This window comes from Seriola dumerili, unplaced genomic scaffold (genome assembly GCF_002260705.1).
Source record: "Seriola dumerili isolate Sdu_G_001 unplaced genomic scaffold, Sdu_1.0 BDQW01000468.1, whole genome shotgun sequence".
NCBI classification, from domain to species: domain Eukaryota; kingdom Metazoa; phylum Chordata; class Actinopteri; order Carangiformes; family Carangidae; genus Seriola; species Seriola dumerili.
This window is the reverse complement of record NW_019174723.1, coordinates 3,708,882-3,725,656: the sequence shown is the minus strand read 5'-3', so window position 1 is coordinate 3,725,656 and position 16,775 is coordinate 3,708,882. Positions and strand designations below refer to the sequence as shown.

At 39.7% G+C, this 16,775-nt stretch overlaps 4 protein-coding genes across 4 annotated transcripts; 2 read left to right on the top strand and 2 right to left on the bottom strand.

Annotated features, from left to right (window-relative positions):
• Positions 1-1,180: 1,180 nt before the first annotated feature.
• Positions 1,181-5,888, top strand: LOC111234967 (V-type proton ATPase subunit S1-like). Its single transcript, XM_022763223.1, has 10 exons — positions 1,181-1,335; positions 2,517-2,637; positions 3,089-3,163; positions 3,255-3,448; positions 3,546-3,583; positions 3,682-3,767; positions 3,871-4,094; positions 4,233-4,268; positions 4,457-4,694; positions 4,856-5,888. The coding sequence occupies exons 1-10, from the start codon at positions 1,214-1,216 to the stop codon at positions 5,066-5,068; spliced, it is 1,347 nt and encodes a 448-aa protein (XP_022618944.1). The 5' UTR covers positions 1,181-1,213; the 3' UTR covers positions 5,069-5,888.
• A 360-nt stretch (positions 5,889-6,248) lies between these two features.
• Positions 6,249-9,181, top strand: pifo (primary cilia formation). Its single transcript, XM_022763253.1, has 5 exons — positions 6,249-6,571; positions 6,741-6,839; positions 7,126-7,259; positions 7,331-7,448; positions 9,098-9,181. Exons 1-5 carry the CDS (start codon positions 6,422-6,424, stop codon positions 9,161-9,163), a joined length of 567 nt encoding a protein of 188 aa, XP_022618974.1. The 5' UTR covers positions 6,249-6,421; the 3' UTR covers positions 9,164-9,181.
• A 136-nt stretch (positions 9,182-9,317) lies between these two features.
• On the bottom strand, positions 9,318-13,759 carry taf8 (TATA-box binding protein associated factor 8). Its single transcript, XM_022763242.1, has 8 exons — positions 13,595-13,759; positions 12,459-12,618; positions 12,086-12,184; positions 11,936-11,998; positions 11,665-11,789; positions 11,385-11,532; positions 11,111-11,253; positions 9,318-9,780 (listed from the first exon to the last, which is right to left on the bottom strand). The coding sequence occupies exons 1-8, from the start codon at positions 13,640-13,642 to the stop codon at positions 9,640-9,642; spliced, it is 927 nt and encodes a 308-aa protein (XP_022618963.1). The 5' UTR covers positions 13,643-13,759; the 3' UTR covers positions 9,318-9,639.
• Positions 13,760-14,572: 813 nt separating this feature from the next.
• Positions 14,573-16,185, bottom strand: LOC111234994 (G0/G1 switch protein 2-like). The gene is made up of 3 exons (XM_022763254.1): positions 16,167-16,185; positions 15,435-15,517; positions 14,573-15,265 (listed from the first exon to the last, which is right to left on the bottom strand). The coding sequence occupies exon 3, from the start codon at positions 15,243-15,245 to the stop codon at positions 14,892-14,894; it is 354 nt and encodes a 117-aa protein (XP_022618975.1). The 5' UTR covers positions 15,246-15,265; positions 15,435-15,517; positions 16,167-16,185; the 3' UTR covers positions 14,573-14,891.
• Between the last annotated feature and the right edge of the window lie 590 nt (positions 16,186-16,775).

Here is a 16,775-nt window from a genome sequence, read left to right as displayed (position 1 = left end):
GCAGAACATATGGGCCAAAATCCATTTATAAACTGCTTATTAACACTTAGAGTTGCAAATGTAATGGGTTGTAGAACCTTTTATTAACTGCAAACCTGATCATCTATCAGAAAGTGAAAGCCTATGTGTGTATGGTTTACCAACATTTATGGCTGTATTATTGTTGAACAAAAACACACAGCAATGCTATTGCGTTTTTGTGTTTGTCAACACAAAAATCTCATGTAAGGTAGAATTATTCCATCATAGGAGAACTGTAAGGTTACTGCCAACAATTATTTAATTATTTTCATTATCAATACATCTGACAATATTTTCTTTAATAAAATGCAAAGATGTTGACTTTAGAGCTGCAGTAATAGTTGATCTGCCAAAAAAATGATTGGCAACTATTTTGATAATTAAATAATTGTTTTGGTCATTTCTTAAGCAGTAAGGCCATTTGCTGGTTAATTTGCTTTTCTGAGTCATAAACAATTGTAAACTGAATAGTTTTGGGTTTGGCCTGTTGATTGGACAAAACATTTGTATATGTCATCTCTAGGACATCAGGCACTGGGTAATTGACCCTGGCATATTTCAGTTTTTTAACACTGCATATACAAAATGATAAATCAAGAAAAATCAAATGATTAATCGATAATGAAAACAATCATTGGTTGCAGCCCTAGTTCAGTTTACTTTCATAGAAAACTGGGAAAATAGCAACAACAACAAAAAGGGCACTTTTCCTTTAAAAAAGACTTTGATCAGTTATCAAATATACTGCCAATTAATTTTATGACAATCAACTAATCAATTAATCAAATGGAAGAGTATTGGTTGGTTTCTGGGAGACTAGGGAAATAATGCAACTGCACAGTTGGAGTCAACAGGGGCCCAGTTATAAATCTCTGCCCAGAGGTCAGTTAGGAGGCCATGAGTATAAGTGCTTTAGATTTGTACTTTTAAGCACAAATACTTGAGTAAATTTACTGTGTTACATTCCAGCAGTGGTGATTGACTGTGTCCAGGCTGGGAGAAGTTAAACCATTGCTAAGTTTGAGCAGTACAAGGTGTACAAGGCTGCAGCCTGTCGTAGTGCAGGGTTACATTAGTTGTGGGCAGGGCGAGCTGAATGGAAGCAGCAGGAAGTACTGTCTTTCTTTAGCACGACCGCACATGACCGTCAGCTGGTTTGTGTCACGTGACCACAGATTTGCGGAAAACGAAAATGGCAGGACCGAGGTGCTCGGGAAAAGTGCGACTAACGGCTTTTATTGCCATTTTCTTCGCATTTTTCGCTACAGGGAGCTCCACCGCTCAAGTGCCACTTCTAATGTGGTCCAGTGACGGGTAATTTTTTATCTCCCTTCTTTATTTGTCAAGTAAGACTCACTCATAATTAGCACTGCCCGGCTGCTAATGCTAACAATTGTAGCTAACTCGGTCTGTACTTCTATCAGGACAAGGCTGTTTAATGTTTTTTTTGTAATCTGGCAGTGTCATAAAACAGCCGATATTATGTATATCTTAAATTACTCAGCGCTAAAGTTCAATTATTAACATGTTCAGCCTCAGACCGAAGCGTAAATGATCACATTGTCAAACTTAGTTCAGAAGTGCAACTTATGCTCTGTTATTTCTCTTCCACATTTACCACGTAGGTGGTAAAGTTGGCTTTTACGATGGTACTGAGGGGCAGACAGACATTAGGCGGAGACAACATGGCGCTCTAAAAAGGGGAAATGTAGGAAATTTATAATATACTACTGTGTGTGGTGGTTGGGGTCACAGGGAGGACATAGACATCAGAACTACTCCATGGTTTCGTAACTTTAGCTGTACCCCTTGTCCACACTGATCGTGGGAAAACTGGTTTCAAATATTACACTGCATACATATAGAATGAGCTCTGAAAAAAGAAAAGAAAAACTGCATATATGTGTATGTATGTCTGTATATAATGTATGTCTGTGACTTATCTGTGTGTGTTCACTGTAAGCCCTTTGAATGTATGTGTCTGTCTATGTATAAACTTTATATGTTTATTTTTTGTACACAGGTCTCTCTTGAAAAAGAGATCCTGATCTAAATGAGACTACAAATTTAATAATAAATGTGACTTCAATATGAATAGAAGGTGCATACTAACAGTTAAAACACTTGTGAGTGTAGCACTTTTACTTAGACCTAGAGTCTGCATGACATGGGCTCTGATGGACATTCAGTTTTCTGCAGAGAATGTTTGACTTCTTGGGTTACCATAACTAAGTCTGAATGACAAATGAAATATAAAAACAGTTTCAGTATTCTCTGGCATATTGATTCCTTAGATGTTTGACTGTCTTGACTTAAAACAGTGATAAATAGTAATGATATTTTGGTGGCAGTGATGTGCTGGTTGATGAATTATTTGCTGGTGATTGTACTAAATGTTTTTAGATCTACAATTGTGTTATAGAAATATTTTAAGGCAACTGAGAAAAAATTGTAAAAGACATCACAATTTGTCCTTATCTTCCCTGCATGTTCAGCTTACCACCACTGGCCTTGCCTGCAGCTGGTCACATCATATCCAATGACCAGTTGACTGCCTACCTCACCACTGCCTTAGGCTCGGGCCCCCACACTGTGCTGCTGTTTCTCCAGGACAAGGTCAGCCCCCGAGACATGAAAACTATATTCCTCCTCTGTAGTAAAAACAGTTGCAGTATGTCACTAGACAGATTGGAGCTAACAGTGAAAAGTTTTGAGGAGACTTCAGCCTTATGAAAGATTCTCTCAGATTTTCATCTATTAGAGCGCTTGTCCTTGGATATATAAGTTGTGTAAAACAGGGCAGTAATGAGTCATTTGTAGCTGCACTGCAGTCCCACGAGACACTGTGTAACAGTCTTTTCATTCTGCTTTGACAATGACGTTTGGCCTTACTTCCCATATCGCAGTTCCTCTATTACACATTCATCACTCCGGTTTGCTCCCTGTGTTTTATGTTCCTGCTCCTGATACATTAATATACTGGATTTATGTTTAAATGTATGCAATTTTCACAGTTTCTGCTGATATAGGAGGACTGTCATATTTTATTGTCTTTATCTGTGTTCAGTTAAGCAAAGATGACTTCACAGTCTTTGGTGGAGTGTTTGGAAACAAACAGGATAGTGCCTTTCAAAACCTTGAGGTAGGTTTTTACAACTTATACATTAGTCCTAAATGAAGATGATTTTCCAGACTCATAAGACGGATAATTATTTCCACTCACTCCTTTTCAGGCTGCAGTTCAGACTTCTTCGTCATCAGTCACACTTCCAGCCTTAGAGTGGTCAGGCTCCTCTGCCATCCTGGCTCTGCTGCAGGAGAAGCTTGGTGTCTCTCCTTTGCTTGTAGACGCAGACACTCTGTCACATCTGAGCATCAACACATCTGTCAGCAATCTGTTGCTCATCAATCTTCCTTATTGTACTGGGTGAGGCTTTTGTTCTCTGCTGTATATCAATGAATGGAAGTATTGTTTTCTTTTTAACAAAGCATGAGGAAAATTAACATTTTTTATCATTTAATAGCCTGCACAAGTCTTGCAAAGAAGTCCTGCATAACAATGGTAAGTGTTAACTGTGATGGAATTTCATAGTGTCAAATTATAAGCACCAATTTTTGACACATACATTGTGTAACACAAGTGTATTTTGCTTTCAACAGATGAGATAATTGGGGAAGTTCTTGGAATCATGAAAACCAAAAATGTCCCATACACTGCGATATACACAGGACTCCAGCCATCTCGAGTAAGATATTCTCACTACCACACAAAACAGTTGGCCTATCATGTACCAGAATTATAGTATAAGCAAGGTATATTTTTGTAATTGTAATGTAATGGTTTTCCAGGTAATTTCAGAGACGTCTGTGTCTGACCAGTCTGTGGGCCGCTCCTTGCTCCAAGCAATTGCGCCTGATGTCAGACCCATCATGTTTAATGTATCCGGTAGTCCTTGCATTATGCTCTGGGCTCAGAATCTCAACATCAGCCTCTCAAGCTCTTCAGCGTGGATCGACCTCGCTGCAGAAACACCTTCCTTGGAAGGATCCATGTGTAACAGCAGTAACTCAGTGTAAGAGGGCCTTTCATCATTTCATAAAAAAAATACCCAGCACGAGAGCATTTCTTCTGTGATTATTGACAAGAGAACTTCAATTTAGAGTTATTTATTATAAGAAGTAATTTTAAATGTATTCCTCTCTCTTTTTAGGCTTGTCCTCAATTATTCATCGGGCTATACACTAAGGTAAGGCAATAAATTATCACCAGTCAGTTGAAATCCTACACCCAGGGGTGTCATTTATTGAACAAATAAGCCAGAAATTAATTAATTAATGACCATAAGCATTTGGTACAATTCTCACTAAGGATACTAATTCTATACAATGACGTGCTGTTGTTAAGAATCTCGGCGTTATTTTGTTGATCCCCCAGTTTTGCCATGAGTCAGCGGTTCTATCCTGTGTCTGCACGGAACTGGTTCACCCTGGACTCTGTGCAGCTGCAGTCCAACGGTCTAACTGCATCTTTCATTGGGAGGCGCGGCATCTACGCCCCTGCAGAGTATTCCTTCCACTGCCAGTCCGTTAACAGCTTCCAAGATGCTCTGCTAGTGCCAAACAACACCAACCAAAACACAACTCAGTGGAGGCTCAAATTTATTGACTTCCAGGTACAACAATTATGTTGCATTTTCCGTTCTGCAACTAAACAATCCCACAGTAATACCTCAAGTACTGTTTTGTCGAGTCTTTTTTTAAATAATTAGGTATCATTTTTGGCTTTCTGTTGTTAATTGAATGTTTCACACATTTTCTGTTTTTTGCAATACAGATTCAGGGCTTCGGTTTGGCAAACGGGACAAATTTCTCCTATGCCAATGACTGTGCAGGGTTCTTCACCCCAGGGATTTGGATGGGGCTGCTGACCTCACTGCTCATGCTGTTAATTTTTGTGTACGGTCTGCACATGATCATGCAGCTAAACACCATGGATCGATTCGATGACCCCAAAGGTCCATCGATTTCAGTGCCTCAGTCGGAGTGAAGCACTCTTCACACACACTCCTCAGTCTTTCAGTGCCTCCTGGTAGATGGGCCTTTGAGGGTCCCTCTTTGCCATATAGCTTTTGTATGTTTGGGCCTTTTTCTTTGAAAATATTTGTCAGACAGATTGCCTTTTCTTCTGACATTCTCACCTATAGTTTTCCTCCCTGAATCCTTCCAAAGCTGTATTTGGGATACTATTATCATGAAAGGCACATTCCATTTCATCTCCCCACATTTGCAAGTGCCAAAATGGATGCACCTTTATCTTCATACAAGTTGATTTTGAGTGCCTGTGCTAAAAGGTGTTTTTTGTGCCACTATTGGCCAGACACAGTTGATATTTTCCCAAAAATAATTTGCACTCTTACCAGAGAATGCCTTCTGTGCCAACATGAATGTCATTACTGGATGCTGTCAGACCTTTACAGACCTCAATTCCTACTTTTTTTTATGTTTCCAACTCAACTGTAATTTAAAGACTACTGGTAATGAAAGAAGTGCCTGTATATAAAATGCGATTGTTTGTGAAGTGTGTGAAATTTCTGAAATGTTTGCTGTTTTGAAATTGCCTTACAGAAGTATGCTAATGCTTCCTCTTGGGCTTAGTTCTGTTTTCACTCATGGTTAAATCACAGATGTACACCACTGCAAAGCTTTGTTTTCTCGACAGATAATTTATTTAATTTGCTTCAGGTTAATTAACAAATTTACTGACAGTGCATCAGTTCTGCTTTTGTCAAACTTATTGATGTGCAATTGCCATGACATGTGCAGTACATTGCCTTTAATTGCAAATAAAGATATAAATTAATTGTGAATTTGTTTAGTTTTACAGGTGAAATTTTATTATTTTCATTATTGAATAATCGGTTATTTAATTGAATAATCAATTTGTTGATAAAATATCAAAACAGGGGAAAAAAACAAACTAAACTAAACTAAAGCAGCCAGCAGCTATTCAAATTGTGTGCTTATGCAAACTGTCCCAAAGATATTCAGTTAGAGGATGGCGTGAATGTTTGGCATTTTCATTGAAAAATGAATGACTGAAAGATCTAATTATTGTCAATATGGTTGATGTTTATTGTCTTTCAACATATCAATTGTTTCATCATTATATAACTTTATTTTAATTTTAATTTTATCTTATTTCAAAACACAAATATGTGTAGTTGACGTCAACAAGGAAGTGCCTTCAATTTGCATAATTTATGCACCAACTCGGTTGCCATAGTTACAAGTCGAAACACGAACACTGTTATGGCCGGTCGAAACGACGTTAACTGTGTGCTAGCGTAACATCTCCTCCGTTTAGTTTCCGTTACGTATTCCCCGCTAGTTGTTTTCCAAAATGTCAACAGCTCCTGTTCAGAGAGTATTTTTTGGCAGCTCTCAGGAGAGGAAACTCTTCCCCTTCCATTATGCACCAGACCGGCTGGGAAACCAAATGTCACGACAGGAAGCGCCGAATGTCGGTCCTGGCTGCTATGACAACCATGAGGTTAGTGTCTCAGTATCTACGCTGATCTGGAGATTTTGCAGAATGATTTGTTTTTGTTACATTTGTGAGACTGAAGTCAATGTGGTTCAAAACGCCATTTTACTGGTCGTTTGCTTTATGAGTTTTCATTATATGACAAAAAGACTAATTCTTTCCGTTTTCCTCACAGTTTGGCACCATAGTTTATGACTTACAGATGACACCACAGAGTAAGAAAGGATATGGTCTCTCTGCGAGGACTGCAGCACGCTTTCCACCTTGTAGCAAGGTACATTTAACAAATTTTGTTTAAAGGGGCACACTGATTTTACACATGAAGTTCAACTTTGAGAGCATTTTCAAAGTTTAAAAATATAGCTCTGATGATGTCATTGGGGTTCTCTGCATCACTGGACTGGACTAGGATCCAGTGTTTTTGAAAGTCAAACATACTTGGGATCATAGTTTGTTTTAATAGTCCCCCAACGTCATGCAAATTCAATACAAAATTGCTGAAATACCACTTTAACATGTCAGGTGTAATCTAAAAATATCTTTATAATCTCTACCACCAGACAGTGACCCCTTCACCACAGCAGTACCAGCAGGATCAAAGCCAGTCCAGAATCTCCCCTCCTGGAAAAACACCTTTCAACTCAGCTACACAGAGGTTCAAAATGACATCACGCACCGCTGAGGAAAGTCCAGGGTAAGACACATAAACACAGGCACACTGTAACAGTGCTATACTGAGCTGACAGATGCTATTTTGTGATGCAGCCCTGGGACCTACACCCATGACGCAGTAACAAACAGGAAAGTGAGCTGGCCGATGTGCTTTGGGAGCCCAGACTGGACCAGACTACCTCAGCTGGAGAAAAAGTCACTCAGGGTGAAGGTGGGTGTAGCAAGCTCCATTCTGTGAAGATGGCCAAATGCCCTTTGTTTTGACTCCCAAATGTAAAACTGAAAACTGAAAGGCAGCCAGTTCAAAGATGCAAACCCATATCCCCTTTCAAGCTATAACAAGGGATACAAAACTTGAAAGGGATGTTTTCTGTCCAGTCAATGCTGAAAAACCACAGTTAAAACCCTTGAATGGAGGCTGGTTCCATGACTTGATCAGAAGGTTAATGTTGGTAGCAACATAATTATATTATGAAATATGGTTATTTGCTTTGTTGCACAGAGGTAGATGAGAGGATAGACACTGCTGTCATATCTGTCTGTTTAATATGAAGCTACAGCCAGCAGCCAGTTAGGTGAGCTTAGCATTAAGACTGAAAGCAGGGGAATCAGCTGGTCTGACTGTCATTTTAAAGGTAAAAAATTCACCTACCAGCACCTCTAAAACATTCTAATTAATACTTTATATGTTGTTTGTTTTATCCATACAAAAACCAAAGAGTAAAAATGACAACTTGTTGTTTTACAGTGGATTGTGTGCAGTGTAGAAGAAAATAAGTGTCTGTCTGTCTAGCTCTATGTTGTGGCCAACTAATTTACATTGATCATGGGAAACCGTTTGATTTACTCCTCCAGGAAGATGGCCTTTGAGAAACTTTCTTTAACTTAGATGTAAATTCAATCTATTGGACGCGTCCCAGTACAGACAGAGATATCACAATTGCAGAAGTGTTGAAGAGATTAGCCAAATGGGGACACTGGCAGATTGAATTAGAATGTATTATTAATTAGCCTGTCTAGGTTTTCCTATTCATCCTTGTTGTCACTCAGACCTCTTGATTAACCCAGCTCACAACCCGCAGACAGAATTGTACCACCTTGCTGTGATCGTCTGGCTCCACTGTGCAATGAATAAAACTCATCTGAGCCAGCAACTGAATTTGGACCTGAAGGAATATTATTCTTCAACAGCTGGACATATCTTAGCCAGGAGAATTGACTTCCTGGAGTCACTGTGAGGTTGCCAGACAACCAGCAGACATTCCTGGAAGTCACTGTGCTCAGCCAAGAAACAGTCCACATGTATAACATCCCAAATAGTGTTTGTACAGATTAAACAAACAAGATATAATCTGTTAATTAAAAAGCTTTGGCAGTGCTCAAGCCAACGTAAGTCCAGGGTAAAAACAGCCAAGAGCTATGGTCACCACAGTGACACAGTGCAATACATTAAAACATGACCATCAAGGTGATTCAACAACTCTGTTTCAAAAAATTAACATTACAGCCTTCATGAAGAGAGGATTTGTTACAGGACTACAGCATTAGACAGCAACACTTTTTGTACTAGATGTTCTTAATAAACTGTCTGAAACATGCTGCTTTTGTTGGGCAGTTTGGCCTCAATGGCCATTAGATTGGTGAACAGAGCCAGGCTTACTGTATCCCTAGATATAAGATAAGAGTGGTATCGATCACTCATCTAATGCTGGGAAAGAAATGGGAATGATTGAATGGTTCTAATAGGATTTCTATTTGGTGGGATAAATTCACCATGTGTGTTGTTACATTATCTAATTTTCTAATCATTATCTTATCATCATTAATATTATCTAATGCATTTGTTTTTTTCTTCTTCAGCTAAACAGTGAAAAGGAGTTCCTGAAGCAAAGGAGCAGAGTGGCCTACCTGAGTTTGTACTATTAACTCTCTGATGGATGAAGAACCGTCATGACACGGACACAGGAATGTGTCCGTTTCATTTTCCTAAACTTACTGTCAACAAAACAGTGACAAACAGTTTATATGCCAGACACGTTGTATATCTCAGAGTTTAAAAAAGAAACTTATTTTTCTTTATTCACAAAATGACTGGATTCTTGTTTTTGTATATTACACTATGATGTTGCTTACAAAATGATATCACATAAAATTTAAACAAAGTGAGGGCCTCCTGAAAATAATGACTTTTAACACAAAAAAAGGCAATAGAAGTCAGTCAGCCTGCCAAAGTCAACAGCAGTACTGGTCCCAGCATTGAGGAAAAGCAGCCGCTGATCCCGGCTAACACAGCAGGCTTCAACACCGGGCCGCTCCTCTCTGTGGGGAAATCACTGACTGGACTGCTGAAAGCACCAACCACTGTGCCAAATGTGAGTCTATTGGTTCAGGTAGGCCCTGACTCATTTCTTCCTCCTCACTTTGGGTTTCTTGACAGGCCTGAGGTACGGGTTGTCGATCACGTTGTCCTCACTGGCCTTTGTAGAGGGAACAACGCCACTGGGAGGGAGCATGGAGTTCTCTTTGTCAGCCCCTGGATCATCCTGAATGAGGGAAACACAAAGTGTCGTTACAGTGCACTCTCCAACATTTAAAGCAATATTTCAACATTTAGGTAAATATGCTTATTCGATTGATACCACTCTCTGTGTGATAAATATGGAGCTAGAGCCAGATTTAGCATAGCATGGCATAAAGACTGGAAGCACGTGGACAGCTAGCCTGGCACTGCCCAAAGTTAAAAAATGTGCATACCAACACATGGAGGTCACTGCTCCGTACTAAGAATTAGTTAAAGAATGTAATTCCATAGTTTGTTGTTTTTACATTTTACATTACATGTTTTTGTATGAATTAAACAAATGACACATAACGTTATGCCTCATGTAGGTGCTGGTAGCCTTAAAGTTTGTTTTTTTCCCACTTTGGAAAAAGACAGGCTACTTGTTTCCCTGTTTCCAGTCTTTATGCTAAGCTAAGATAACTATCTCCTGGATCTAGTTCCATAGTTAAACAGATAATAGTGTGGCATCAATCTTTTTGTTTAACTCTGTAAGTGAATCAGCGTTATTGCCAAAAATGTGAAACTACTCAAATTCAACTGAGTCTCAATGAACACCAACAAGTAACTTATAACATAGAAATAAGTGACCTTGTGCTTGTAAAAGTACATTATTTGAAAAAGCAAATTATATTGAAACTCAGATTTACTGACTAGTACCAAGTAACAAACCTACCCCTTCAATATCATGAAGGCCCCCAAAAGCACTAATTAGATAGGATTTGGTTGGAAAATCCCATGTAAAACACACAAAAGCCCTATTATGAGCATCTACAGCAGGGCTGAGTGCCAGGAATTTGGATACCAGTATTTCCCAGGAACTCACCAAACACTGCTGCTGATTCCTGGGAAAACTATCCATGCAAACCAGGGATTTTTAGCACGAGTGCATTTGTATGTTTATGCACATTTTTGTGCTCCTGTACTGAAGACTGACAAAAATTCCTTCTCCAAACCTCAGTGGCACTATCATGCAACTGTTGTACCTTAATAAAACTGGGTGAGCCTGTCAGTTGGAGCAATTTCTGCTAATTTGATTTAAGAGAAATTTTTGTTTTGCTAAAAAATATTACCACATAATCTAATATGTATGAAAAAATTACATTGTAAAGTGTGAATAACTGGCATTTTATGGTTATTTATACCCAGTTCTGTGTATGAAATTAAATTTATGGTTAGAAACCACAGGATATATTCCTGACAAGTAATAATTTTAGAATGAAAGAAAACCCAGGAACTCATGGGGACACTCTGATGGAAAGGAAACTCTGAATAGTTCAGATAATGGGCAAGTTCCAGCCACAAGAACTTACAGTGATGATGTTTCCTGTTGTGTTCTCGCTGTCTGTCTGGTCGTCCTGCTCAGAGGAATCCGTCTCCTCCAGAGTTTGCAGTTCCAGCTCAGATGGTAGGAGGGCACTGAGATATGGGATTGTGCTCGGCCGTGCTGCGATCACTGATTACATAGTCAACAGCGTTAGAACTCATGTTAAAAACAACATGCTTTAAGTAGCATAACAGAAATGCAAACATTAAGGATTACAGCCAGTCTTTGACATACAGGCCATCTTAGTAAGAATTACTCACATGGGAAGGCAGTGATGTCGTCTTTGAAGAGGCTCTGAGTTTCTCCGGTCTTGGCCATGAAGCGTGTGAGTGCTCGCTCCACATCTCTCCTTTGAGTTGCTGCCTTCTCTCTCACCACTTGGTAGTCTGACACAGGCTCTCTGAATGTCTGCACAAAGAAAAAACATGCAGAAAAAGCTAGTAATTGAACCGTCAAACTTGCAATTTGTGGACGAGTCACTGTAACTCCTGAGCCACAGCTGTCCCACAATAAGGAATACTGAGAGAAGTTCAGACTCACTGGTGTTTTGATATAGGTGTGAGGGTCAGGGAACTCTGGGAAGTGGCTCGGAATGTGAGACGGATGTGTGCGTTTCTGACCGGCTGACAGAGCTTTGGGAGTCACGGGTGGGTTCGTCACTGGAGCTGAAAATCATATAATCAAAACTTTTGTCACATTTGAAATCAATAAAGAAAACAGCAGTTCATCACAATGTGTATAAGTTAATTTTGCTGTTACATTTGCTCATCAACTTTCAGTAACAACTGTGGAGGGTAGAGCGCGTACTTACGGGCAGTTATAACCATCCTCTGTGATCTTTTTGCATACACAGGCAGTGTGTCAACATTGAAACCTGCAGTGACACAAACGGATTTAATGAAGTCATTGGTATGATGCTGTGTTAGCAATGTATAATTCATCTGTGTCCTCCAAGACTTACCCATTTCGATGAGTGTGACCACTGTATCTGACAGGGTTGGAATGCTCCTGGCTGTGTGTTCACAATAAGCTTTAGCGCATCGACCTATTTCAGTAATATCTGGGAAAAAAAGGGAACAAACACTGTGTTTTGTCTCTCCTTATGAACACTAAACACTTTGCTGATATATCCAATGGATGGGTCATAATGGATGAGATTTAAATGCTGTTTGCAATCATCAGACATCACTGAAATAACATGTGGTACTACACAATGTTGATACCAGGTAATAGTTGCAGCTGTAGGCAAAGTTTATGCATGTTGTACAGCAACTCAATAGGTGAAAAGCTGTGCGACGTATGTATCAGGGCTTCACTTTAGGATTCATACATACAGCTCTGCATCATCTCAGTGAGCGTTTCCACTGCTGCCTTCTCTGCACTCTCGAAGCCACACTCCGTCAGTAAGGCACTGACAACAACCTGCAAGGTGCGACGTCTGGCCAGGTGGTAGTTCTCTGCAGGGCTAGAAGCTGCTTTACCACCACCCCCACGCTGAATAAACGTGTGATATGACAGGGACAGTGCATGAGAAGATACATCAGAAAAGTCACATGGAAATTGGCTCATCACAGCATGAAACTTTGAGTACAATCGATCTATGTTGGTGTATTCTGTACACAGAATGTCTATTGCAAGCCAGACTGTCCTGAGGTTCTTTCTCTCTCCACATTTTTCCCTATGCATGTGTTTGTTTGTTTTTTTTTGTTTTCCTCATCTGAATCAAGTGTCCAAGGATTGAGGGTGTTGTATGCTGTACATATTTTAAGGTCAATGATGATCAGATCAGGGGATTGTGAGGGCCATTGCAAGAGGTTGTGTTTCTCTAAGTGGTGCCTGGTGCATTAAGAGGTCTGCTTTGGATAAGTGTCCTGTTGTATCCAGCCTCTTCAAAGTTTCACTTTCTTGACTGACTGCAGGGCGTTTGCGTCCAGAATTTGTACTGACTTTGTGCATATATCAGATTTCTGTTCAATTTTGTTATATTTTTTCGGTTCATGAAATAGCAAGTAATAGTGTCTTAACATGAAAAGTAAAGCTCTCTGCATGTTGCAATTGTTACTTCACAACAAATATGTGATTGCTCACACTTTTTGCGTACAACTGCGTCTGACAGGACTGAATTACAGGTTTGCAGCACATGTGCACATAAGGTGTAATTTTGAGAATAGCACATAGATGGAAATGAGCCCACACTTGCAAATTGACAGAACCGACTGTAACATACGCGCGTACACGTAAACGTTAATTCATTAGCATTCATAGACAAATTAGCCATATAAACTGTGGCGTAGCTGACTTTATAGTCTGTAACGAATTACAGCACACTGATACTGGATTCAACAGTAGTTATTTGAACTCATTAATCCATGCTCAAAACATTTCAGCACAGATGAGTCTGACTGCTAGCTAAACACGGTAAACACGGGTACACTCTGCTCTTGACGGTGATTATAAAAGCCTGTCTTACCCCTCCTGCATTCAGTGAACCTCCCGATGCCACCGCCGGATCCGCCATCCTTAATTATCTGGGCTCTGCTCGTTGGATTAAATTGATTTGTAGTTACAACAACTTTATTTCCCCGACGACCATTTAGCCGTCGTTAGTAAACACGGTGCGACTGTATGACGTCGTTTCCGTTCCAAGGCCGGAAGTTGAAATTACTGCACTGTCTTTACTGTCGCCCTCTAGTGTTTGCATGTAAAGTTACACTCGCTGAATTTTCAACGCGTCATTCAAGGTTTCTCGCCACATAAAGACTTGGGAAATGCTGGAGCTGAAATACAGCATACAAACGGAGGAATAGCAATAAATTAATATTGCACAGATCTTGAATGTGCAAATGCCCCCCCTCTCATTCGTAACGTGTATGGAAAAGAATGTAACTTAAGCATAAAATGGTCACACAAGATAAAATTAATCAGATGTGCTATAGGTTAAATGTAGTTTAAATGGCTACTAAAACGTTATCTTCATATCAACATCATCCTTCATAGTGTGGAATGCAGAATTCCTTTGAAATTGCAACAGTTTATCGATTGATTACACAATTAACAGAAAACTAATTGCCACCAATATTGATAATCAGATTAAGTCATTTTTGAAACATTAGTTCCATGATAATGATACTGACAATGATCATCTGTGAGAATATTTTTCCTAAAAGTTTTCCTCTGTTTTATATCACTGTAAACTGAATATTTTGGGTTTGGGACTGTTGGTCAGACAAAACAGGTAATTCAAGGTTTCAACATGGAAGTACTGTGATAGACATTTTCATTTTTTTCTATCATCTTATAGGCTAAACATTCAAGAACATAATCATGAGATGAATCAGTAAAGAAAATTATCGTTAGTTGCGACCCTAATTCTCTTAAATTTAAATACATCTATTTGAGAGATCTTCTAATATGCACAACATACTAAAATCATGACCTGAATCAGTTGCTAGCTGAAAAATAGGTTTATTCAGTTGCAAAATGAGTTCTCAACTCATACACATTCCATTTTTTTCAACACATTCATCACATCACATCCGCAAGTATCTGCTGCCCAGCAGCCAGACTTTACTGTACCCTGCAGTTTTCAGTGTATTCACACTTCTCATTTTGTGCCACTTAACAGGGTAGAAATTGCATGTTTCACCAAATCTGAAATAAAAGAATGAGTACAAATGGACCAGTTTAACATGGTGATTTAATTTACCACCATTGCCATCAACATTGTAACTGCAGTGTCCATTTACATCGGGAGAGGAGATATTTCTTTAAGAAGCATATAAGCGGTTGGCTGAGCTTCTCTGCCCAGCGGTCACCAGATGTTTGGCCTTGGCCTCGATCACTACCGTCTCAACCACATCTATGACTTCAGGGCAAATCACGGTTGTGTGTGACTTCAGCACCTGCTTCCTTTTCTTCCTCTTCTCCTTGCTAAGCTCTACCAGTGTGTCCTCCACAGGCTCCTGCTCCACAAAAGGCAGGAGAATCGTTTCCACCAGTCCGCCAATCATTCCGAGCATTGCCAGAGTTGAGCCAAGCATGTAGATCTTCACCATGCCCCGGTTTGGCCTCTGGTTCAGCATTTCCTTAGCGAATGGGATGATCTCGCCAATAGTTTCCATATTTGTGTTATTTGCTTAGTCTGTTGATGGAAAAACAGAAATTGCACACAAATGTTTTGTTAGACAGAATTGCCCAAGAACTGTTGTTTTACTTTAAAAGAAAGTGGTATGGATTAACTGAAATCAGTCTTTCTATTATACACTCTACACTGTACTACAAAATACTGATAGTGATAGACAGATACTCACTTTGTTGCACACCCCAAATTCGGACTTTTTCTCAGTGTTCGGCCCAGTCAAGCATTTGCAGGCAGAGAGACAAGAGGCAGCTCCTGCAATTTAAACATGAGTGGAGTCAGGTTAACTCCCACAGTGGCGACAAAATGCATATTCATGAGGCCACTTGTACTGGAATTGCTTTTTGGACATGAGAACTTGTTTGGGTGAAAGGGCATGGGTTTCCAGGACAAGAAGTGAAGCAAATATTCAATGTAGGTGAAACTGTGCATGTGTCATCTCATGAGTTAGATATATCTGTCTAAGAACTCCAAACATGTAGTGATCCTAAGTGTGGAATAAAGATAAATTGGAGACCATTTTGCGATGACATCATACCAGCTGCGACACCAATCAACATGTTAACATTCTGACCCATGAGTACTACTCAGTAGCAATTAATACATCATTCTATGAGTACTGAGTACCCATTGGTACCACAACTGTTTTCTAACTTGACCTTCATTTTGATCTCAAATATAAAATCTGTCCACAGACATATAAACACCTGCCAAAGAACTCGAAACCACCTATGTGATAGTTCCTGCCAAGATCACATTTTGCCACGACGCACTCACAAGGTGAAAACACTAGCAGCCATGCTGTCACAGCTGGTAATAAATCATATAAGCATTCAAACTCTGCATGCATGTTTCTGAACATTGAACAACATGAGTGGTTGGTTTGTGTTGCGTGGCTTGTTACCATACACATTGATCCTCATCAGGAGAGCTTGAATAGTGTCCAATCACAGTATGTGAAACTCTAGAAAGCCAATCCTATTTATTGGTTGACAGACACTGTTTGACAACTGTATGGTTACACATGGAATACCCCTTATTGAACGCTGAAAGATAAGGTTCATTAGAAGATAAGGTTCAAGAGAATCCCCCTAATCATGCAGTCCTGAGCTGCTCTGGCTCATGTACACTGTCTGACAATGGAGCTGACAATGAAGCAGCAAGAGATTGCAGGGGTTAATGTGTGTGTGTGTGTGTGTGTGTGTGTGTGTGTGTGTGTGTGTGTGTGTGTGTGTGTGTGTGTGTGTCTTCATCTGGAACTATCTGCCCTTTGACCTCATTCTGTCGCTGCAGGAGAGGAGTGAGTCAAGTCAGGCAAGTGAGTTGTGCAATGCGTCTGATCTTTGACACAGAGAGACATGTGTCATAAGCGCTCAATGAAAATGACAACTGGCCAATGCCAAGACATTTGCATGCTGGTTTAACATGTGCACACTGAATTATAGATTCTTTGCACCATAACATAATTACATAATTTAGTTTGATTGTTAGTCATGCTAGTGGCTTTAGGGAT

Bases quoted from the DNA above. Each gene is read 5' to 3' on its own strand.
- LOC111234967 (XM_022763223.1), top strand. From the start codon at position 1,214: ATGGCAGGACCGAGGTGCTCGGGAAAAGTGCGACTAACGGCTTTTATT. The intron at 3,584-3,681 runs GTAAGTGTTAAC...TGCTTTCAACAG, and splicing joins AGAAGTCCTGCATAACAATG to ATGAGATAATTGGGGAAGTT. The intron at 4,269-4,456 runs GTAAGGCAATAA...TTGATCCCCCAG, and splicing joins TCATCGGGCTATACACTAAG to TTTTGCCATGAGTCAGCGGT.
- pifo (XM_022763253.1), top strand. From the start codon at position 6,422: ATGTCAACAGCTCCTGTTCAGAGAGTATTTTTTGGCAGCTCTCAGGAG. The intron at 6,840-7,125 runs GTACATTTAACA...CTCTACCACCAG, and splicing joins GCTTTCCACCTTGTAGCAAG to ACAGTGACCCCTTCACCACA. The intron at 7,260-7,330 runs GTAAGACACATA...TTTGTGATGCAG, and splicing joins ACCGCTGAGGAAAGTCCAGG to CCCTGGGACCTACACCCATG.
- LOC111234994 (XM_022763254.1), bottom strand. From the start codon at position 15,245: ATGGAAACTATTGGCGAGATCATCCCATTCGCTAAGGAAATGCTGAAC.
- taf8 (XM_022763242.1), bottom strand. From the start codon at position 13,642: ATGGCGGATCCGGCGGTGGCATCGGGAGGTTCACTGAATGCAGGAGGG. The intron at 12,619-13,594 runs GTAAGACAGGCT...ACGTTTATTCAG, and splicing joins GTTCACTGAATGCAGGAGGG to CGTGGGGGTGGTGGTAAAGC. The intron at 11,533-11,664 runs GTGAGTCTGAAC...TTCTTTGTGCAG, and splicing joins ACACCTATATCAAAACACCA to ACATTCAGAGAGCCTGTGTC.